We start from the raw sequence: 24,276 nt of genomic DNA, 5'->3' as shown, positions 1-24,276 counted from the left end.
TTACCATTTTTTTCTGTGTGTCTTATAATGATTTTATTACTCTTGTTTTTATGTTTTCAATGATTTTCTTTTTTTTGTATTGACATTCTTTGATTCCTTTCCTTTGTGCATCTTCTACAGATGTTTTCATTGTGGTTAAAATAAGGATTATGTAAGACATTTTAAAGTTATAACAACTTATCTTTTTTTTTTTTTTAATTTTTTTTTTTTTCAACGTTTATTTATTTTTGGGACAGAGAGAGACAGAGCATGAACGGGGGAGGGGCAGAGAGAGAGGGAGACACAGAATCGGAAACAGGCTCCAGGCTCTGAGCCATCAGCCCAGAGCCTGACGCGGGGCTCGAACTCACGGACCGCGAGATCGTGACCTGGCTGAAGTCGGATGCTTAACCGACTGCGCCACCCAGGCGCCCCTTTTTTTTTTTTTTTAAATTTTTTTTTTTTTTTCAACTTAACAACTTATCTTAAACTAGTAACAACTTGGGGGTGCCTGGGTGGCTCAGTCAGTTAAGCGTCTTCGGCTAAGGTCATGATCTCACAGCTTGTGGGTTCGAGCCCCACATTGGGCTCTGTGCTGACAGCTCAGAGCCTGGAGCCTGTTTCGGATTCTGTGTCTGTCTGTCTCTCTCTCTCTCTCTCTCTCTCTCTTTCTCTCTCAAAAAATAAAAATAAACACTGAAAAAAATTAAAAAAAAAACTGGTAACAACTTCAGTCGCATACACAAATTACTCCGTTACATCCTTCCCCCACTTTATTTTATTTTTTTAAAGTTCATTTATTTATTTTGAGGGAGAGAGAGAGCATGAGCTGGGGAGGGGCAGAGAGAAAGGGAGACAGAACCTCTAAAGCACAATCCATGCTGTCAGTGCAAGCCCAGTGTGGGGCTTGAACTTGTGAATCAAGAGCCATGACCTGAGCCAACATCAAGAGTTGGATGTGGGGCGCCTGGGTGGCTTGGTCGGTTAAGCGTCCGACTTCGGCTCAGGTCATGATCTCACGGTCCATGAGTTCGAGCCCCACGTCGGGCTCTGTGCTGACAGCTCAGAGCCTGGAGCCTGTTTCAGATTCTGTGTCTCCCTCTGTCTCTGCTCCTCCCCTGTTCATGCTCTGTCTCTCTCTGTCTCAAAAATAAATAAACGTTAAAAAAAATTTTTTTAAAAAAAGAGTTGGATGCTTAATGGACTGAGCCACCACCTAGGTGTTCCTCCTTCCCCCCTTTTATTTTCACTGTCACATATCACATCTTTGTGTATGTTGTATTCATTGACTCCAGTGTTACAATAATTTTAACACTGTTATCCTTTAAACTCTATGCCCAAATTAAAAGTGATTTACACATCATGTTTATAAAGATTTCTGTAGTTGTCTGTTTACCTTTCCCAGAGACCTTTATATTAAAAATTTTTTTTTAATACTTATTATTGAGAGAGAGAGTGAAAGCACAAGTGGAGGAGGGGCAGAGAGAGAGAGAGACAAACACACAGAACCCAGAGCAGGCTTGGCACTGTCGGCACAGAGCCCGACGCGGGGCTCGAACCCACAAACCGTGAGGTCATGACCTGAGCTGAAGTCGGACGCACAACTGACTGAGCCACTCAGGTGCCCCCAAACCTTTATGTTTTTCTATGCTTGTGTGTTTTGCTGTCTGGTACTTTTTGTTTTAACTTGAAGGACTCCCTTTAGTCATTCTTGGAAAGCAGATCTTGTGGTGATGGACTGAATCCCTCAGCTTTTGTTTATCAGGAAGGTCTTTCTTTTGTTTTGCTGGATATAGTATTCTTGGTTTGCATGGTTTTTTGGTGGTGGTGGTTGTTGTTGTTGTTATTCTTTTTCTTTCAGCACTTTGAATATATTATCCCATTCCCTCCTGGCCTGTGATGTTTGTGCTGAGAAATCCACTGATATAATGGGAGCTCCTTTGTACGTGATGACTCACATTTCCCTTGCTACTTTCAAGATTCTCTCTTTGACTTTCGACAGGTTGCCTATAATATGTCTTAGTGTGGCCTCTTTGGGCTCATCGTACTTGGAGTCCGTTGAGCTTTTTGAGTATGGCTGTCCATTTTCTTTGGGAAGATTTGGAAAGTTTACAGCCATTATTTTTTCAAACAAGCTCTCTGCTTCTCCCTTTTCTTCGTCTGGAACTTCCATATATATTGCTCAGTTTGTTGTGTTCTAGAAGTCTTTTAGGGTTTTCTTCACTTTCCTTCATTCTTCCTTTTTGTTCCTCTGACACAATAATTTCAAATGAGTTGTCTTCAGGTTTGTTGATTCTTCTTTCTGCTTGATCAAGCTTGATGTTGATCACCTCTAGTAAATTGGTAAATGTTATTATATTCTTCATGTCTAAAATTACCATTTGCCTCTTTCTGCAGTTTTTACTTCACTGGCGAGCTTCTTTAGTACGATTAATTTGAATTCTTTTCTTCGGCAGTTCGTAGATCTTCATCTCATTAGGGTCAGTTACTGAAAATTTATTTTGTTCCTTTGGGCTGTTACACTGTATCTTTGTGTGCCTCATTATTTTGTTGTTGTGGTTTTTGCTTTGGAAAAAATAGCCATCTTCTCCTGGTCTTTTTAGACGGGTTTTGTGTAGGGAAGGTCTTCACCAGTCAGCCCAGCTAGAGATTCTGGAGGTCCCTTAAACTTTTTATGAGGATGCATCTTCTCCGGTCCATTCAGAGAGATGGAATTTTCCATTCCATTCTGCTCCCTTTTCCATCTGTGATCCTGCAAGGAAGCCACTGTGCTCTCTTTTGTTCTCTCAAGTTTTATCAATGCTGAGTCAGGAGAGACAGAAACTAGTCCCTTGGTAGCCCTCTTCCACCTGCCTGTAAGCTGGAATGTTGGACATACATTCCAGTCTTCTCTTTCCTTTCCAATGGAGAAGCTGCAAGTTGGGCTTTCCACCCGCCCCGCTCCCCCTCCGCCCCCCCCCCCCCCCCAGTTTTGTGCTGTGCTGCCTTGGGGAAGGCTCTGGTGTGAATTGAAATGAAATAAGCTTTTCTTATTCCTTTCATTATGGCTGTACTTGGCTTTGAACTTTCCTGGTATATTGCTTTCTTAACTGGTCTTTGGTATTCTCATAAAGGCTTTTTGACTTTATATTGTTATTAAAAGCCAGTGTTTCTCTAGGGGAATGAGTTGAGGCATCCTGTTTTGCAATTTTGCCGATATCACTCTCCATATGGATTTTACCCACCATCTTTTATGGTAAAGATTGTTTTCCCTGCTGTTGCTATTCAGTGTGCCATTAATAATAAATTAAGAGTTCTTATGTGGATAGATCCATTTCTGTACTCTATTTTGCACCGTTGGCCTATTTGTACTTTTTAAAATACCAAACTGTTTTAATTGCAATAGCTTTGTAATGAATCTTCGTATCTAGTAGAGTCAACGGTTTCAAGATTCTTTGTGTTTCAGTATAACTTTTCAAACCAGCATATTGGTTTCCAACAAAAACAATTTGCTGGGACACCTGGGTGCCTCAGTCAGTTAAGTGTGTGACTTTGGCTCAGGTCATGATCTCACGGTTTGTGAGTTTGAGCCCTGTGTGGGCTCTCTGCTGTCTGCGCAGAGCCGGCCTCAGATCCTCTGTTCCGCTCGCTCTCTGCCCTTCCTCTGCTTGCTCTCTTTGTCTGTCTGTCTGTCTCAAAATAAATAAACTAAAAAAACAAAAAGCAAAAAAACAATTTGCTGAAAGTTGGATTGTTATTATACTGAATTTAAAAATAAATACAGGGTAAACTAATATCTTAACAATTATTACATATTCTAATCAATGAAGATGATATAGTTTTGCATTTATTAAGGTTTCTAATTTCTCTCAATATTTTACAATTTTTATGTGGTGTTACTCTAGATTTCCTTAAATTTTTTAAGTATTTGATATTTTGGTACAGTCATAAATGTTATCTTTTTAAGGATTTTAATTTCTTAAATTTTTTTTTTTCAACGTTTATTTATTTTTGGGACAGAGAGAGACAGAGCATGAACGGGGGAGGGGCAGAGAGAGAGGGAGACACAGAATCGGAAACAGGCTCCAGGCTCTGAGCCATCAGCCCAGAGCCTGACGCGGGGCTGGAACTCACGGGCCGCGAGATCGTGACCTGGCTGAAGTCGGACGCTTAACCGACTGCGCCACCCAGGCGCCCCAAGGATTTTAATTTCTAAATGTAGTGTATAAAAAATGCAGTTGAGGGGCACCTGGTTGGCTTAGTCGGTAAGCATCCAACTCTTGCTTTTGGCTCAGGTCATGATCTGAGATGGAGCCCTGCATTGGGCTCTGTGCTGATAGTGTGGAGCCTGCTTGGGATTCTCTCTCTCTCTCTCTCTCTCTCTCTCTGCCCCTCCCCCGTTCGTGCGCATGCACACTCCCAAAATAAATAAATAAACTAAAAAAAAATACAATTGAGGGGCTCCTGGGTGACTCAGTTAGTGGAACGTCTGGCTCCTGATTTCAGCTCAGGTCATGATCTCAGGGTTGTGCGATTGAGCCCTGGGCCCTGTGCTGAGCGTGGAGCCTGAGATTCGCTCTGTTTTTTCTTCTGCCCCTCTCCTCCACCTCATGTGCTCTCTCTCTCTCTCTAAAATAAAAAAAAAAATCTTCCAATCCATGAACACAATACATCTCCCTTACTTTACTTAGGACTTTAATTTTACTCAGCAATGTTTTATAATTTTCAGTATCATGTGTCTTACATATGTTTAAGTAGTTCATATTTTTCATGTTATTGTAAATGATATTATTTTTAAAATTTCAGTATCTGATGATTTTGTTGCTGGTATAGAGACGTGACATTGATTTTTACATGTTGATCTTGTATCCTGCAACTTTGCTACATTCGCTTATTCTAATAAATTTTTTAAAAATTGATTACATAGGATTTTCTGCTTACATGATCAGATCGTCTGTGAATAAGAAGACAGTTTTACTTTATTATTTATTCTTCATTTTATTTTATGGAACGGTAGCGATGTCTTTCAAAACCATCCAAGTGCTCAGTAACATTACCTGTACTTTTGTTTTCACCTTCAGATTATGACTGTACCCAATGACCCGTATACTTTTCTCTCTTGTGGTGAAGACGGAACTGTTAGGTGGTTTGACACACGCATCAAAACTAGCTGCACGAAAGAAGATTGCAAAGATGTAAGAATCAAATTTTTGTACAAGTGACAAAAAAATTAACATTATAATTAAAATCGGACAATAAGTTATCTCTAGGTTCTAAGATTGTGGATGTATTTAATTTCATTAAATCTTGCTGACCTAACATAATTACTCAGTTTTAGTCTTGTATTTTGGAGTAATTTTTGTTTTTTCTTTTTCAGAATGTAATTTTCATTACTCAAATATTATTTGCTTTTTTAACCTCCAATTTATCTTTCCATATGATTTTTCTTTTGATTGGTTTATAAGGAAAATTTACAATGTTGTGTTAGAAGTCAATTTTGGAATTGTGTAGCAAGCTGTAAAAAAAGAAAAAAAAGGAATTTTCCTTATAGTGATAAACTGCTGAGGAGGAATATTGACCACGTATATCTATTTTGATCTCACGTCAGCTGAATTTGTTAGAAACACTAACAGATATCTGAAAAATAAATGAAAAGAAAACCATGTTGTTGTTTTCCTTCTCATTATCATCCTAGCTTAGGATTTTTAAGAAAGGTTATTTTCTTCTAATTCAAAGGATAGTATTTTTAATGTTCAAGTGTTTTAAATCTTTAGAGTATCCTCTCTGTGGCAGAGCTCTGTGACGCTGGTGTTTTCTCTTTCATAGGATATTTTAATTAACTGCCGACGTGCCGCCACCTCGGTAGCTATTTGTCCACCGATACCTTATTATCTTGCTGTCGGCTGTTCAGATAGCTCAGTACGAATATATGATCGGCGAATGCTGGGCACAAGAGCCACAGGTAAACAGCTGTATGTTAGAGAAAATATAAGATTCTGTCAGTTCAAAGAATAAATCTATAGGACATATTTGCAGTTTTAAAATGTCATTAGTTTGTCATAAAAGTAAACACAATGTAATTAAATAATACGGATTCATAGAAAAACAGCATTTTACCAAGGTTTTATGACCCTATCAGTGTGATGCTTTTGTAGTTTGTCACCTTAAAAAGTTGTAACAGTTGACATGTTAGTTTCCTATGACTGTCATAATGAATTGCCACATGTTGGGTGGCTTAAGAGAACAGAAATTGATTCTCACGTTTCTGGAGCCTACATGTCTAAAATCAGGGTTTCACAGGGTTTTCTGCTGGTGGCTCTCAGGGAGGATCTATTGCATACTTCTGGCTTCTGGTGATTGCTATTCATCTTGGCTTTTAAGTGTTTCATTTCAATCTCTGCTTCTGTGTTGACATGCCATTCTCCCGTATGTGTGTCTGAATCCACATTTTCCTCCTTGTATGAGGACATATTGGATCTAGGGTCCACTCTAATCTAGTTATGACCTCATCTTACTAATTATATCTGCAAAGACCCTATTTCCAAATATCCCAAATATTCTAGAACCATTCTGAGGTTCTGGGTGGACGTGAATTTTGTGGGGGACACTATCAGCCCACAACACTTCGCCTTCCTTGTTTTAAAAAAATTTTTTTTAATTTCAATTTAGAGAGAGTGAGAAAGAGCAAACAGGGGAGAGAGGCAGAGGGATAGAGAGAGAAGAGAGAGAGAGAGAATCCCAAGCAGGCTCCATGCTCAGCATGGAGCCCAACGCAGGGCTCAATCCCACGACCCCGATATCATGACCTGAGCCGAAATAGAGTTGGATGCTCAACTGACTGAACCACCGAGGTGCCCCGGCACTTGGCTTTCCTAATTTCTCTTTGCAGGAGACAGAAGAGTTAGAAAGAACAGTGACTTGGCTTTGTGTTACTGTATAGCATATGTTTATGCCTAAAGTACTGTTAGCTATGCTGTTGAATCCATCTAAAACTCCTCATTCGCTCCTCATCCACTGTGGGATCAAACCACTTCTGAAATACCCAACTGAAAGCCATCGTTCTTCAGCATTTTTCAGTAAGGGAAGGCCAGGATTTTATACCCACATACCCACCAAATATACAAACATATGTACACACTTACATATATTCGCATATTTTGTATTGCCCAAAATAAAAATGGACTTGGCCAGAAACTAACAGTGTCAAGCTCAGGGTCAATTTATGTCCAGTAAAAATGAACGTAGATTATGGAAATGGGAGGACGAGGTGGGGTTTGGTTTGGTTTTGGAACCGTGATTGAGGTGTCTTGTGTATCTGGATATGCACTTTTAGGGGGAACAGTAGTAATATAATATGAAATTGTAGGCTAACTTACTATTTCTCAACAGATGGGACACGGTTGACATTTTCGGCAGAACAAGGCCTCCTTGTGCAGTGATCGTACAGTTTTATGGGACTCTCAGAATTTAGCATTCCCAGACCTCCAGTGCACAAAATGCCAGTTGACCCTTTCTCTATTATACTGTATTATGTTGATGACTACCAAAATTAATTAAAGTTGGAATACTACCCCCCCTTCGTTATGTTATAAGAGGAAAATTTCAGGACAATCAAAAATCTTTTAAAAACATAGGGGAGCCTGGCTGGCTCAGTTGGAAGAGATCTCAGGATCATGAGTTTGAGCCCCATGTTGGATGTAGAGATTACTGAAAGAAAGAAAAGAAAGAGAAGAAAAGAAAAAAGGAGAGGGGAGGGGAGAGGAGAAGAGAGGGGAGGAGGAAGGGAAGGGAAAGAAAGAGGGAAGGAAGGGACGGAAGGGAAGTGAAGCGAAGCAGAGGGAAGGGATGGGAAAGAGAGGAGAAAGGAAGGAAGGAAAGGGAAGAGAGGGAAGGAAGAAAAGAGAGGGAAGGAAGGAGAGGGAGGGACAGGAAGGGGAAGCAAAGGGAGGGAAGGGAAGAGAAGCAAGGGAAGGAAGAAAAGGGAGGGAAGAGAGGAAAGGAAGGGGAAGGAGGGAAGGAAAGGAAAAGAAGAAAAGTGAATGTAAATTAAAAAAAATTTTTATTTGCTATCTTTTTTAAATGTTTACTTTTGAGAAAGAATGAAAGTGCGAGTGGGGGAGGGGGAGAGAGAGAATCCCAGGCAGGCTGTATGCCGTCAGTCAGCACAGAGACCAACTCAGGGCTCAGACTCCAGAACTGTGAGATCGTTACCTGAGCTGAAATCAAGTCGGACTCTTAACCGACTGAGATACCCAGGTGCCCCTAAATCATAAATCATTTTAACTGATTAAATAACTCATATTTCTAATTAAATGCTTTATGTAATCTGGAATTCCAGCAACTCAGGAAATTTTTTAAAAGATATGTAGACTTTATGCTGTATTCTTTATTATTTTGTTATAAAATCAGACTATTGAGAAAAGAGCCTCTTCTAGAAATAGAACAGGATAGTTTGGATTTTATATTGTTACATTAAATCACATATCTCATAATTCAGATTAAGAGTTTTTAAAATGTTTTTCTTAAAAAAATTATACAACTTCCTATTTTCTTATTTAGGGAATTATGCAGGTCGAGGAACTACTGGAATGGTTGCCCGTTTTATCCCTTCCCATCTTAATAATAAGTCCTGCAGGGTGACATCTCTGTGTTACAGCGAAGATGGCCAAGAGATTCTCGTTAGTTACTCTTCAGATTATATATATCTTTTTGACCCGAAAGATGATACAGCACGAGAACTTAAAACTCCTTCTGCAGAAGAAAGAAGAGAAGAGGTAAGCTTACTCAAAACCATGTTCTTCATTCAGTTCAGAAGACACTGACTCAGTGACTCCTGGGGCCTGTAGGCCTTCAAAAAATAGAATTGATTCGCAAGACATTTGTAGTCGAAGTTTTGAAAGAGGACTTGGAATATACCTGGAAGAACAGGGGCTGACTAGAAAAAAGTATTGTGAAACATTTTTAAAGAGAAAATTTTTAATAGCAAAATGTTTCTTTAACTTTGTGGAGGCACAGGGCAAGCAAGAAATATCAACAGTTCTAACAGTTGCGGGAAAAGCGATTAAAATAATAAAAAATGGGAGGTGTAAATTCCCAAGAGACTAAATGTTTCTGTTCATACACCAATAGGAGTTGTATCTGTTACCATTTTCTATTCACATGTGGACAGCAATCCCCTTCTCTCCTGATGGTGCCTCTCTTTCACAATTATGAACGAGTGGCATACATCCGTGGGTTTATTTTACAGAACACATCTGAGCGAATGAGAAAAAGGCAAGCTAAAATACACGCACACACACAATCGGGGGAGGAGGGGATTGCTGACCACATATGAATGGAAAATGGTATTTGGTTAACTCCTATTGGTGAACGAAAACATTTAGTCTTATTGGAGTTTATATATCACATTTTATATCTGTTACATATATACCTATACACGTACAATATTCTATATTGAAAACTAAGTGACAGAATTGCTGCCACTAAAATGACTCTACAATAGTGAACCATTAGGGTGCCTGGCTGGCTCAGTCATTTAGAGCATGTGACTCTTGATCTTAGGGTCGTGGGTTCAAGTTCCACATTGGATGTAGAGAATTTTTAAAAATAAAATCTTTAAAAAAATAAAATAGCAAACCATCTTATTTATAAAAGGCAAAAACCAGAAAAAATGTATCTTTGGCAATATACAGCAATACAAAAATGTTTGTTTTAACCTATTAAACTTCTTTTCCCAACATATTTTTCACTTTGGCTTTTTTTTTTTTAATGTCCTATGTTTAATCACTTGGCTTGTAAATGTTTTTGAAATTAACTGTTGCTTTATTAATTATCAGTGACTTTTTGGTATTGGACCAACTCCTATCAGTGAATGTATTTTAAAGGTATTAAGGAACAACAATTTTGTAATTCCTGTGAGATGCAAAACTAAATCCAGTACTTATGGTTGCGGGTTTAGAGGGCTATAAAATTAGGAAAAAATCAGGATAACTTTATAAATCTATTTTGGGCTTTTGAAAGTGTCGGTGTATTTAAATGAATTAGGAAATTGACAGAGAAAGGGGTATGATGGCTAATGAAAGCTGTTTTTGACTTTATTGGCCTGATTGAAAACATGAGATCTGCTCTGTTATTTTGTTGCTGCTGGGTAATTTTCTCTTGAGATGCGTGTTTTAGTGAATGAAGTTACATTCCAACTTCCTGACTGTTACATAATGAAAGTTGGAATGCAGAAACATTTGAAGTGGGCCAGCCAGCTTTTGTACCATAGAATACTTATGTGTTTACATATGTAAACACAATATGTTTACATAATCGGGGTGAACGAGGCTGAGTCGTGAACAGTGAATGTGGTTTTCTCAGTGTTCTTTGTTGAATTAAGAAAAATAATTCTGAAAATGGATTAAAATTACAAAACTAAATCATGCTTGCATAATAAACCAAATAATTGACAGGTGTATATAGAAGTTGGTAGTCTGTCTCCTTCTTAAGCTCAACATCTGTTCTTCAGTGTTTTATCCTAAATCCTTGACACGTGCCTACTGTGCACTAGGTCCTATACTAAACTTTAGAAAATCTGGGATGACTGTGACAAAGACATAGCCTCTCCCTCAGGAATTTACAGTTTGGTGGGAATAGAGATATAAATAAATGAATATATAAAACTTAATAGAATTCTAAATAAGAGTTATGTTCTGGGGCGCCTGGGTGGCTCAGTCAGTTAAGTGTCCGGCTCTTGATTTCCACTCAGGTCGTGAATCCAGGGTCGTGGGATCGAGCCCCACATCAGCACAGAGCCTGCTTGGGATTCTCTTTCTTCCTCTCTCTCTCTGCCTCTCCCCTGCCCATGTACGCATGTGCGCTTGCTCTCAAAATAAATAAACTTAAAAAAAAAAGAAGAAATTATGTTCTATATGAGTAGACCAAAGGAAGGAATAATGTATTTTGATTGGAAATGTAAGAAATGATTGAGTAGGGTTTTAAAATATGAATAAAAGTTTCACATAATGATTTTTTCTTGTGTTTCAGTGGTATTTTTAAATTTTCTTAATTTGTGGGGGCTTCTTTTCATTTCTTTATATCCTCTAATAATTTCTCTTTTATTTTTTTCATTGTCTAGTTCAATTTTTTTACTTCTCATTTTTCTTATTTTTTGTGTTCCTTTTTTCTTTTTATTGTCTTTTCTGTCTTTTCCTTTTCCTCTAATATCTTTTTGACATTTTCCTATTTGCCCCACCCCATTATTGGACTACTTTGTTGAACCCAGTCTCTAATGTTCTCCTGGTCCCCATGATTTGTCCCTAAAATACATACCCCAGATCTGTAGTACAGCTTCCCATTCTGACTCCCGCTACTGCCCTGATCCAAGGCATCAACCATCTCTCCTAGATTATTATGGTAGCTTTTAACCAGTCCCCCTGCTTTGACTCCTCTGCCCCCATAGTCCTTTAGCTACGTAGCAGCCAAAGTGATCCTTTAAAACCGAGTCAAATTATGCTGCTCTTCGGATCAGTACTACAGGTGGCTGCCCATATCATTTAAAGCAAAACTAAGGTTTCTACAGTGGCTTCAAGACCTTGTCTCATGTAGTTCTTGTTATTGCTGCTGTTCTCTCAGTACTTCTATTTTACTCTTCTCTGACCACGTCTACTTACTTACTCAGGCAGCCCAGATGTGCTTTACCTTATGGCTTTTGTGTTTTCCAGGCATGAAATGGTCTTCCCAGATAATCACAGCCTTTAACTTTCTGGTACTGCCTATCTCCTTTGTCTACTTAATTTTTTCCCCATAACACTCAGCACTTTCTTTGTATATTTTACTTTTTTTTTTTGTAATCATGTATTGTTTTTCTACTCCAGTAGCCTATAAGTTCTGTGATGTTGGGATTTTTGTATAGTTTATCCATTGATCTTTTCCCACTATCTAGAGTAGTGCCTGACACATAAAACATGCTCAGGAAAATCTTCTTTGAATAACTGAATTAATGCTTGTACCACTTTCGGTATTCTTGACGAGATTATTTTGCATATCTCAAAAAGTCAAACTTGGGACTGTTTTTAACTTGAATGTCTTGTTCCAGAAATAGTTGCTGAGGTTATAACAACCAGTTCTTTGCTTGTATAATATAAAGTTTCTTCCCCTAACCATGGAGCAGGGCTCCATTCTATTCTAAATATAGTTCACATAGAGTGAGGCCCTCTGTTTCTGGAAATGATTTTAGTCTAAGATTTTGGACAGCTACCACACTAGGCTTTCTCTAATCTTCTGGTTATTCTGTGTCGTACTTGTGGCTTCCTGTGTAGATTTTCTATCCTCTGTTGCTCTTTGCCATATTTACCTACTTACGGAATTTGTGAGGGTTTTTATTTTTCTGTCTTCTTTGCTGAGGGTGTTGAGATATTTTTTCCCCCAACCTCCTTATTGCTCAGAATGGTTTCCAGGAGAAAACAGAAAATTTACAGCTAAGTTGTCACCATGTTTCTATCCAAATCTGCTTAATTATCAGGGAAAATATCAGTGAATGTTTTGTTAAAAAAATAAAAATAAAGGGAATGACCCACAAAATGGGAGAAAATGTTTGTATAACATATATTTGATTTATGATTTAGAATCTGTATATATCCTATATTTTACTAATGATTTAGAATCTAGTATCCAAAATATATCAAAACCACAGTGAGGTACCACTTCGTACTCACCAGTTTGGCTAAAATAAAAAAGTCAGTAACGGTGTTGATGAAGACAGGAAGAAATTGGAGCTTTCACACGTTGCTGATAGGAATGTAAAATGGTGCAGCTGCTTTGGAAAACAGTTGGGCAGTTCCTCAAAAGTTAAACATAGAATTATCATGTGACCCAGCAATTCCACTCCCAGATATATACTGAAGAGAATTGAAGACATATGTCCCCCCAAAAACTTGCACATATGTTCACAGCAATATTATTCACGGTAGCCAAAAAAGTGGAAACAACTCAATGTGCATCGACTGATGAATGAATAAACAAAACATGGTATATCCAAATCATGGACTATTACTGATCCGTAAAAAGGAATGAAATACTGATACATGGGGCAACATGGATGAACTTCGAAAATATTATGCTAAGTGAAAGAAGGCAGACAGAAAGGGCCACATCTGCTTCTATTTGTCTGAAATGTCCAGAGTGGGCATATCTAGAGAGCCAGAAAGTAGATTGGTGGTCTCCAGGAACTGAGTCGAAGGAGAAATTGGGAGTAGCTGCTCGTAGCTATAGGATTTCTCTTTGAGGTGATGAAAATGTTCTGGAATTAGTGGTGATACAAGCGGTTACACAGCTCTGAGCATATGCACCACTGACTTACATACTTTCAAAGGGTGGGTATTATGGTGTATGTGTTATATCTCAATCACAAATGTTAAAAATATAAAAGTTACAGAGAATAATCAAGAGTGTCAAGTGCTATAGACATCAAAATAAGTTGGGCAATGTGCCATTTGAATTGGTAGTTGATTGTTGATCATTTTGTCATTGATCAGTGAACTGAGCAATTAATCACCCGTTGATGACATTGGTGAGAATGAATTCAGTGGAAAGATGGGAGCGTAAGGTAACGGTGAAGTGAAGGAGGAGTGGTACATAAAGGAATAAATATAGACCTTTTTCAAGAAGCTTGACAGTAAAGCTTCAGAAAACATGGGGAAAGAGTATAGCTGACTAAACACATAAAATTGAGGTGTTTTGTGTATTAAAAATGGTAAAAACCTTTAGCATATCGTAAGGAAGAAATGAGGAAATGGATGCAGGTATGGGAAGGAGTAATTATTGAAGCAAGGTGCTTGAGGAGTTTGAAGGAACAAAATGTAAAAGCACAGATGGGAGAGATTAAGCCTTAACAAAATAAATGATACATCTTCGGAGAAAGGTTAGAAGAAATTAGGAAGTTGCAGATTATAGATAAGTTTGTAGAATGCAGCTGAGGAAATTGATGTCACTTCTGCAGGACTGACTGTATTTTCTCTGAAGTTGGAGGAAGAGGTATTAGCCAAGAACGAGGGAAACAAGGTAGAGTAGAGACCCTGAGGTGAGTCATGAAGGGTTGCAGTAGATGCTGGGGGGAATCGGAGACTAAACTGTCAATGATAATCAAATAGTGATCATTCCTCTTGTCAGATATGTAGGTACTTGACCTACACTACATGTATCATCGTAATAGAAAACTCAGGCTCAGTGTGATTAGATAACTTCCCTGTGGTCAGCTGGTAAGTGATACAGGTGGGAGTAGAAGTCACCTACACATGATTTCAAAGTTGTGTTCAGACTCTTTAGGGTGAAGATGATAAGTGTAAGCTGTACCATCAGTAGATCTCGTCCTTATAAGAGCTTTCATATTTTGACGTAGCATCTCATTTGCATCCTCAGTAAAGAAAGCAAGGACATGGAAAGAATCCGTTAGACTTAAAGCGTGCTTTAAGAGTTGAGCAAATGAGTTTCGTCTTCGTCTTTTAGTTACGACAGCCTCCTGTGAAGCGTTTAAGACTTCGTGGTGATTGGTCAGATACTGGACCCCGAGCAAGGCCTGAGAGTGAACGAGAACGGGATGGTAACTATACTTTGGTTAGGCTTTTCTAATATGGTATTGAAAAAATAATCTTTTAACTTTTTTTTTTTTTTTTTTTTGCTAGTGTAAGTGATGCTGCAATGAATGTCCTTGTACATATATCTTAACGTACTCATGCAAGTGTATCTGAGGATAAATCCCTAAAAGTGGAATGAGCAACTGGGTCACTGGATAAGTGCATTTGTATTTTGATAGCTATCAAGTTACCCTCCAAAATTAATCCACTATTTTACCTTCCTTCTAGAAGTAGGAGTAGTCATTGCCATATAAAACATTAGGTATTATCAAACTTCTTGATTTTTGCCTTTTTATTAGGTGTAAAGAGAAACAAAAACTCTCAGTTTCCAACCCAAGAGTTTTATAATAGCAGATAAAATCTTTTTTTCCCCTTTTTATCAAATGCCTTTGACAGAGCATAAGAAATTACCTTGGGAGCTTTAAGATGGCACACTTTTAAAATAGAATTAATCTGTGTGTATTTTACTGATTGGTCTGTAGCCAAAATCTTATTCTGATGACTTCTGAATTCTGTTAAGATCAAAAACATGTTTATTCCCCAATATATTTTCATTGGTACCATCTTATAATATATACTTAAATATAAAGCTACATTACATAAAGGCAATAAAGTATCAAGTTTTCACAGAAAATTCAAGAACAAATGATGCGCATTTTAAATTATATGATTGTAGAATAAAATTATCAGTTTTAATTTGATGTCATACTTAATTTGGTAATTTCCTTAAGAGAAAACTCATATATTTGAAGGAGGAAAGAAGGAGAGGGAAGAGACAAATACAGCAGCTTTTGGTTTTTGTTAATTTTGAATATATGGAATATGCTTACAGTATGATGAAAATAAATTCAGTTTAAGGAAATGTAAGTGAGAGGACAAGCCTTTCTTATAATCAGTCAGTTTACAATTCATGAGCACTTCCTGGCTGTGCACTCTTCGAACTAAAGATGTGGGTTGAGGTCAGGATGGGAGATGTGACGGTACCTAAGAATAGACAAAGATGTAGGAAATATAAATTCTATTCTTGAGGAACTCAGAATACAGAGAGTGACTTATATAAACATTTACTATGAAATGTAATGATAGCTCTAAGAGATTCATATACATGCATGTAATTTATTTAGGCAGTTTGATTCTTTTTTTTTTAAATTGTTTTCATTTTAAAGGCCTTAAAAATCTAGATTTTTGCATTAATGAAAGATCCTGACTTATTACTGAATTCACTGATTAGACCTGTATTGTAATAGGTGAGCAGAGTCCCAATGTGTCATTGATGCAGAGAATGTCTGACATGTTATCAAGGTGGTTTGAAGAAGCAAGTGAAGTTGCACAAAGCAATAGAGGACGAGGAAGATCTCGACCCAGAGGTAATTTTTCTTGTTAATTAAAGTCAGCCAAAAGCTGGCAAAAGCTGTTTTATTGATATATATATATATATATATATATATATATATTTTTTTTTTTTTTTTTAATGTTTATTTTTGAGAGAGAGAAAGACAGGGTGTGAGTGGAGGAGGGGCAGAGAGCGAGGGAGACACAGAATCTGAAGCAGGATCCAGGCCCCCAGCTATCAGCACAGAGCCCGATGCGGGGCTCAAACCTACGAACCGTGAGATCATGACCTGAGCTGAAGTCGGACTCTAAACTGACTGAGCCACCCAGGTGTCCCGATATTTGTTTGCTTTTTTTTAAGTTTGTTTATTTTTGAGAGAGGAGGAGGGGCAGAGAGAGAGAATCCCAAGCAGTCTCCACGCTGTCAGTGCAGAAACTGATGCGGGGCTCATGAACCTTAAGATCGTGACCTGAATCAAAATCAAGAGCCAGACGTTAACTGACTTGGTGCCCTTGATGTCTGTATTATTTATATCATCCATTTTATACCATTTTATATATAATATATGTAATAATCTATAATCATCACACATTTCTTAACTGTATTCTGTGAAGCAGTAGAGGACCAAGGGTTCTGAGTATAATTTGTCCCTTCATGTTGTAGGCCTAGCCCTTGTTTTTGCTTTTCTCAAAAAAAAAAGGTAAGGACGTCTGATCGTCCCCTTTGAAGTCCCTTTTGTATGCATTCTGAAAATGGAAATATATAAAACTCTGTAGATAAAGAAGGTTTATATAATGGAATAGTTTCTCCTTTTGGTTACCTAGGCATTGGTTTCTAAGTGCTGTTTCTGGTGCTAGCTGACCCGTTTTCATATCTTGGTTCACTACTTTCTGGCGTTGGGGTCTTTGGCAAGTTACTTCTCTCTGTCAAAAAATGAGGAGTATGAATGTTAACTCCTAAGTTGTTAAAACACCAAAATAAAAAGTTATATTGATTTTTATCCATAAATGATTCATGTTAACTCCTGCATCTCAATTAACTTTTTAAAAAATTCCTTAGGCTGGGGATTTGCTTAAGAGTTATTATATTTGTGCTTAAATTTAAAATAAGAATTATTGGGGCGCCTGGGTGGCGCAGTCGGTTAAGCGTCCGACTTCAGCCAGGTCACGATCTCACGGTCCGTGAGTTCGAGCCCCGCGTCAGGCTCTGGGCTAATGGCTCAGAGCCTGGAGCCTGTTTCCGATTCTGTGTCTCCCTCTCTCTCTGCCCCTCCCCCGTTCATGCTCTGTCTCTCTCTGTCCCAAAAATAAATAAAAAAGTTGAAAAAAAAATTTAAAAAAAATAAAATAAGAATTATTTAAACCATGGTCATTAAAAGAAAAAGTTTCATATTCTGTGGCAGTTGCATCTTGCAAGATATGAACTTGATTAGTCCTTTCCATCTTTTAATAACATCTAGGCTTGGGGAAAATTGTTAATGTTTATTGATTATTCCTAATTATTCCTTTGCAGATAGCACAAAGCCTAGCATAGCACATAGTAGACACTCAAGTCTTTTTAAATCATGACTGAGTCATGTTAGTTTAATGGTTAACACATTGCGAATGATGTAGGAATCAGAAACTTAACCTTATTTTGACCTATTTGTAACTTTACTCTTCCCAATAATATTTTTCTTAAATATTTCAAATACATTATGTTGTAGAATGGAAAGATATTAATAAAATCCACTCTCCTATTATCCAGTCATTAAGTCAGAATCATCATCTTTAAATTAAAGAGACTAGATGTTATTTATAGGCATTTCACAAGCTATTATTTAGCTTTGTATAAACGAAGGTACCATATTGAGCTTGAAAGGTGGATTATTTTAACAAAAATGTTCTGTAGATAGATGTTCCCCCCTCTTGATCAGCTTATATGGTTAAATGGATCAGACCACCACTGGGTGCATTTGATATCCTGAAATTATACAAATCTGTGTGTATGTACATGCACGTGCAAGTACACATGTATTTCTTGTTTGTTTTTAATTTTTTTTAATGTTTATTTTTGAGAGAGAGAGAGTGAGCGAGTGTGGGGAGAGGGGCAGAGAGAGAGGGAGACAGAATCCGAAGCAGGCTGCAGACTCTGAGCCGTCAGCACAGAGCCCGACGTGGGGCTCAAACTCACGAGCTATGAGATCATGACCTGAGGTGAAGTCAGACGCTCAACCGACCGAACCACCCAGGCGCCCCAGTACACACGTATTTCTTTAACGTATCTCTTTAGAGTAGTTGGTTTTGGAAAGCAGTTAGTATTTGAATTTGCATTAACATGTGTTCTTTGAAGGTGGAACGAGCCAGTCAGATGTTTCTCCTCTTCCTGCGGTCCCATCGAGTTCTGATTTGGAAGTGGGTGAAACTGCAATGGAAGTAGATCCTTCAGCCGAACAGCTTCTTCAGCCTTCGACATCCTCTACAGCGTCAGCTCAGGCTCATTCGACATCATCTTCTACAGAAAGCCCTCATTCTACTTCTTTGCTGTCTTCTCCAGACAACGAACAAAGGCAGGCTGTTGAGGCATCTGGACGCCATACACATCATCAGTCTGGTGAGGATGCTACTCATTAAATAGGCTGCGGTTCATCTGATGATTTCTGATAATGAAAACTTCTTTATGGGCTGATGTGAAAGATACTAAATCACATGAACTCATTCTTGCCAGAATAAATGATCAAAATGACATGTAATACGTGAACATGTAACATAAACACAAGCTTCAAGTGTGCCTAACTTGAATGAATTTAACAATTATCAGGAATCTTCAGTTTACCTAAGACAGTTCTTTAAAATATATGGGTACTGGCAGATAGTGTTTTGACATAGTTTAATGCAGTTGACTTTAAGATTACTTTTATATACCGTTATAGACCAAAATGTATTTCTAGACTTATTTGGTTATAAGTCTGTTTTAAAGTGATCATGAAAATATAGCCCTAATTATTATTAGTTCTAATGCATTTATATTTCTTATTATTTTTCTTTAAATCTGGAAATACTTTTAATACATTCTGTGTGGTGCATTTGGTAACATCTCTTGTCAACAACATATACAACTTACCAAAAGAATTATTTGTCCTATATTTACATGAAAGAGAATTGTTTTAACAAGTCCTTGTCTTCTTGGTACTTGATGTTAGTGGGAAAATGTCAATTCCTAAATTCTGCTAAAATACTTTTTTCCTCTCAGTATTAAAACACCTCATGTTCAACTTTTTTTTCCCTCAACTATGAATGTACTAGTATTTATAACAGTAATTTTTAGCAGATATAATTTACTTGGCATTTTAACTGTGTACATTTAATTATAATGAACACTAAGATTTTATTCGTGTTTTTCTTTGGGTTCTTCTGAAGAAGCATTTTACTTGACACATAATAAAAATTAGCAACTAGTGATACAGCTGGCAGGCCTAAGCTAAAACCTATAAAAATTTTCTAACAGCTTAACTGCCACAAGCTGTCACTTTATTCTTGCCACTCTGAAATCTGATACTAGATCACCAAATATGGGGTGTTTTATAGCAGGCATTTTTTTTTATCAGTATGTCTTATTTTGGTCATTCATTTCCAGTTTCTGTGGAAATAGAAGCTAGAGTCAGTTATGTAACTATTAACACTTGTGGACAATTTGTAATAATAAGCTAAAGCAGAGCTATAAAATCAGGTTTTCTGCTCTCTAAATGACATAGTTAACATTTCAGCTTATGGGAAAATAAAATATTTTGGAGTGTTTGCGAAGTAGGGACAGAATCAGTCCAAAGTTTGTCAGAGCAGGTAAAGTTGGTAAAAAAAAATAAAAAAAAAAAGTAATAGCAATCTTGGAAATATTCTTAAAGATTCTGATCAGTTATAAGTTATCAGGAAAACTGAGCAAGAACATTCCCCGGCTTATATTCATGTTCCACTGAATTCTAACTCCACTGGTTTTTAAACACACTTCTGAGTAAAGTACTTAGTTTGGAGTTTCATTTTTCTTTTTTTGTTACAGATATTTAACACAGTTAATATTGCATTTCAGATTGCTAAATCCCTTTCAATATTTAATGTAAGTATTAAGTAGCAATTTGAATCATCAAAATAGAAAAACATTTGTGATGATCATGTGATCATTGTTTTGATCATTAATTGGCACCTTTGCCTGTAGTTTTTTTTAAAGATGTAAGGAAATAGTTTTAACTGGTAGAGTCTCAAAAGAATTTTGGTTGACTGCACTATGGAACATTGGAATATTTCCATGTTGTGAAGATAGTATAGCTGTTGAAGAAAATGATTTGATGTTAGATGTAACATCTAAAGATTATGCCTGGAATTGTTTTGATAGCAAGCTTTGATTATCCCTTACTTTAACAATAAGGGCTTAATGAGTTTTTCTGTTTTGCTTCATTCCCCCCCGCCTCGGCCTCTCCCCCCCCCCCCCCCCCGTCTCTTCTGCACTTCTAGGTTCAGATAGGTTTATGGATACTAGGAATAGGGCAGAGTGTCATCTCAGAGCCATGATTTTTATGACAAACATACTTTCTTTTATTGTCCTTTAGTTTGTTGTGCTTTGCGTATATTGTGTTTTTTACACATCGAAGGTTTGTGGCAACCCTGCGTGGAGCTAGTCTGTTGGCACTATTTTCCCAACAGTGTTTGCTCACTTCGTGTCTGTGTCACATTTTGGTAATTCTCACAGTATTTCAGACCTAGTCACTATTATCATATTTGTTATGGTGATCTGTGATTAGCGATCTTTGATGTGACTAGTGTCATTGATTTGGGGCACCACAGACGCCACCCACACACGGCAGGGAGCTTGCTCGGTAAATGTGCGAATGTTCTGACTGCTCTTCCAAACAACTGTTCCGCTCTCTCTTTCTCTCTTCTTGGGCCTCCCTATTTCCTGAGACACAACAGTATTGAGATTAGGCCAGTTAATAACCCTAAAGTGGCTTCTAAGTGTTCAAGTGAAAGGAAGAGTCGCATACCTCTCACTTTAAATAAAAAACTAGACATGGTTAAGCTCAGTGAGGAAGGCACGTTAGAAGCCTAGATAGGCAGGCAGAAAGCTAGGCTTCTTGTGCCAAACGGTTAGCCAAGTTGCGAATATACAGAAGTTCTTGAAGGAGGTTAACAGTGCTACTCCAGCGAACACACAAATGATAAAGAAAGCACAACAGGCGTATCGCTGATTCGGAGAAAGTTTTAGTGGTCTGCATAGCCACAACATTCCCTTAAGCCAAAGCCTAATCCAGGGCAAGGCCCTCACTCTCTTCAGTTCTGTGAAGGCCCAGAGAGGTGAGGAAGCTGCAGGAGAAAAGTTTTTTTTTTTTTAATTTTTTTTTTTCAACGTTTTTATTTATTTTTGGGACAGAGAGAGACAGAGCATGAACGGGGGAGGGGCAGAGAGAGAGGGAGACACAGAATCGGAAACAGGCTCCAGGCTCCGAGCCATGCAGGAGAAAAGTTTTGAAGCTAGCATTTCCTATTCTGAAAATCCGAGGGCCCTTAAGATTTATTCTAAATCTACTCTGCCTGTGCTCTAGAAATGGAACAAGCCTGGATGCATGGTTTGCTGAATATTAAGCCCACCGTTGAGACCTGCTGCTCAGAAAAAAAGATTCTTTTCAAAATATTCCTGTTCATGTACAATGTGTCAGGTTACCCTAGAGCTCTGATGGAGATGTACAACAAGATTTATGTTTTTATGCTGCTAACACAGCGTCCATTCTGCAGCCCTTGGATCAAGGAGTCATTTTGACTTTCAAGTCTTCTTATTTAAGAAACACCTTTTGTAAGGCTAGCTGCCATAGATAGTGATTCCTCCGATGGATCTGGGCAAAGTAAATCGAAAACATTCTGGGAAGGATTCCCCATTCAAGATGCCATTAAGAATATCATGATTCATGGGGCACCTGGGTGGCTCAGTCTGTTAACCACCTGACTTCTTCTCGGGTCATGATCTTGAGGTTCATGAGTTCAAGCCCCATATCGGGCTCACCGCTGTCGGTGCAGAGCCTGCTTCAGATCCTCTGTCCCCCTCTCTCTCCACCCCTCCCCCACTTGCACTCTCTCAAAAATAAGTAAACATTTAAAAAAATTAAAAAATAAATAAAAAGAATATCATGATTCATGGGAAGAGGTCAAAATATCAACCTGAATAGGAATTTGGCAGAAGTTGATTCCAGCCCTCATGGGTGACTTGGAGGGGTTGCAGACTTCAGTGGAGGAAGTGACTGCAGGTGTGGTGGAAACAGTACGAGAACTGGAATGAGAAGCGAAGCCCGAAGATGGGACTGGATTGCTGCAATCTCAGCATCAAACCTGACGGGATGAGGAGTTGCTTCTCATGGATGAACAAAGAAAGTGGTTTCCAGAGATGGAATGTACTCCTGGTGAAGATGCTGTGAAGATTGTGGAAATGACAACAAAGTACTTAGAATATTACATAAACTTAGTTGATAAAGCAGTGGCAGGGTCTGAGGGATAGACTTGAAGTTTCAAAGTTCAGCTGTGGGTAAAATGCTGTAAAATAGCTGCTACGAAGAAACCATTAGTGAAAGAAGAGAGCCGACGCCACAGCTATCCCGCCCTTCAACAGCCTGGTCAGTCGGCAGCCGTCAGCATCCAGGCAAGACTCTCCACCGGCGAAAAGATTGTGACTCGCTGCACGTTCAGATGATGGCTACTTTTTTATTTTTATTTTTGAGCAATAAAGTGATTTTTAGTTAAGGTATGTATATTGTTTTTTAGACATCATGCAGTTGCGCACTTAATGGACTACAGAATAGCGTAAAGGTAACTTTTATATGCACTAGGAAACCAAACAATTCAGTTGACTTGCCTTATTGGATATTTGCTTTATTGCGGTGCCTTGGAACCAAACCCGCAGTATCTTCAAGGCGTGCCTCTACGGCCTCGCATAGACATGGAATGGAAAGTGTGCTTCCTCCTTTGCTGTGGATCCACTTTGTGTGAATGTTTGCTTTATGCCCCTTGTATTTCCTCTGTCACGTTTGCTGGGGGGAAGGAAAGGAACGACGGGAACATGAAAACTTGCCTGGCAAAATGCCATCTGTGAACCTAATTATTTGCCTTCTCTTAGTCCGCAATTGAGTCACTGCGTCGTAGTGAAGAAGGTCACAACCACACATTTCACTGGGTGCTCCGTGCCGTGTCAGAACAGTCTTTCAACACTGCTGCTCAACAACTAGCCAGAGTGTTTATTTGACACCTTCTTGTCTCCCAGAATTTTAGCACTCCCCTTTTACCCTCATCCTATCCCCAAGCTGATAACCTTCTCATTCACAGTGGGGCGGTATGGGGGGCACTTTTTCCTACTTTCGAATCTCCTGACATTCTAGCATCTGTGATAGAAGCAGACACATTTTGAGAAGAAGTGTGTCTGTTCCTGTCAAAGGCTAGACAGTGCAGTTCCCATCCCTTTCCAAATTCTCAGGGACTTTGCTTCTTCTCCAGCGTCATTATTATTGCCTTTTCTGTTGCATTGGTCCTTTTCCACCTCAGACGTGAGCTGTTATTATCTCCTGTCTTAAAAAAATCTTCCCTTAATTATCCCACGTTCTCCCCCAGACTTGTGTCTTTGCTTCTTGTATAATTAGAGTCTTCAAAAGAGTTGCTCGCATATACCGTCTCCATTTTCTTACATCTTCCATGTGTTTATCAACCAACTCCTGTCTGCCTTTCAACTCCGTTTCCACTGAAACTTTTTGTCAGTCACCAGTGACTTATGTTTCGCCAAATTTGCCAAATTTTATCCCTCTCTGTTGGTATCTTACCAGGTTTTTAAGTCCATTTGCATTTAACATAGTCTGTCACTCCTTTCTGAAAACACTTTCTTTTCTTGGCATCTGATACCACTTTGCTTATTTATTCTTATTATCAACTGTAGCTGGTTTTCAGTAATCATTGTTGATATTTCTTGTTCTATTACACTTCTGAATATTTTAGTAGAAATCCTTAGTCCGTGCTCTTTGCTCTATTCTGTATCCGTGGGGGGTTGTTGCATCAATTCACATAGCTTCTAAAAATTATTTTTTAATTTTTTAATTTGAGAGAGAAAGCTTGCAGGAGGGGCCGAGGGAGGAGGGAGAGAGAGAGATTGAAAGAGAGAATCTTAAGCAGGCTCCATGCCCAGCATGGAGCCCAACACGAGGCTCGATCCCATAACCTTGGGATTGTGACCTGAGCCAAAATCAAGAGTTGGTCGCTTAACTGACCGAGCCACCCAGGTGCCCCTCACGTGACTTTTAATAGCTTCTCTGAGTTGAAGATTTCTAAATGTATGCCGACAATCTGATCTCTGCTTTGAGTTACAAAGTCCTAT

General features: G+C 38.4%; 1 protein-coding gene across 2 annotated transcripts in view; it reads left to right on the top strand.

The window, feature by feature from the left end:
- Positions 1-24,276, top strand: part of DCAF6 (DDB1 and CUL4 associated factor 6) — a 134,436-nt gene that overhangs the window by 40,515 nt on the left and 69,645 nt on the right. For both annotated transcript variants that reach the window (XM_047077057.1, XM_047077056.1), the window contains exons 5-10: positions 5,040-5,153; positions 5,785-5,920; positions 8,518-8,732; positions 14,446-14,539; positions 15,821-15,940; positions 18,238-18,498. In XM_047077057.1, coding sequence (XP_046933013.1) covers positions 5,040-5,153; positions 5,785-5,920; positions 8,518-8,732; positions 14,446-14,539; positions 15,821-15,940; positions 18,238-18,498 — 940 coding nt within the window. The remainder of the gene's footprint in view (positions 1-5,039; positions 5,154-5,784; positions 5,921-8,517; positions 8,733-14,445; positions 14,540-15,820; positions 15,941-18,237; positions 18,499-24,276) is intronic.

Source organism: Lynx rufus, unplaced genomic scaffold, assembly GCF_022079265.1.
Source record: "Lynx rufus isolate CCGP_SWC_20201006 ecotype Redwood Valley unplaced genomic scaffold, mLynRuf1.p SCAF_15, whole genome shotgun sequence".
In the NCBI taxonomy this organism is placed as follows: Eukaryota; Metazoa; Chordata; class Mammalia; order Carnivora; family Felidae; genus Lynx; species Lynx rufus.
This window is presented reverse-complemented; position numbering and strand designations above follow the sequence as displayed.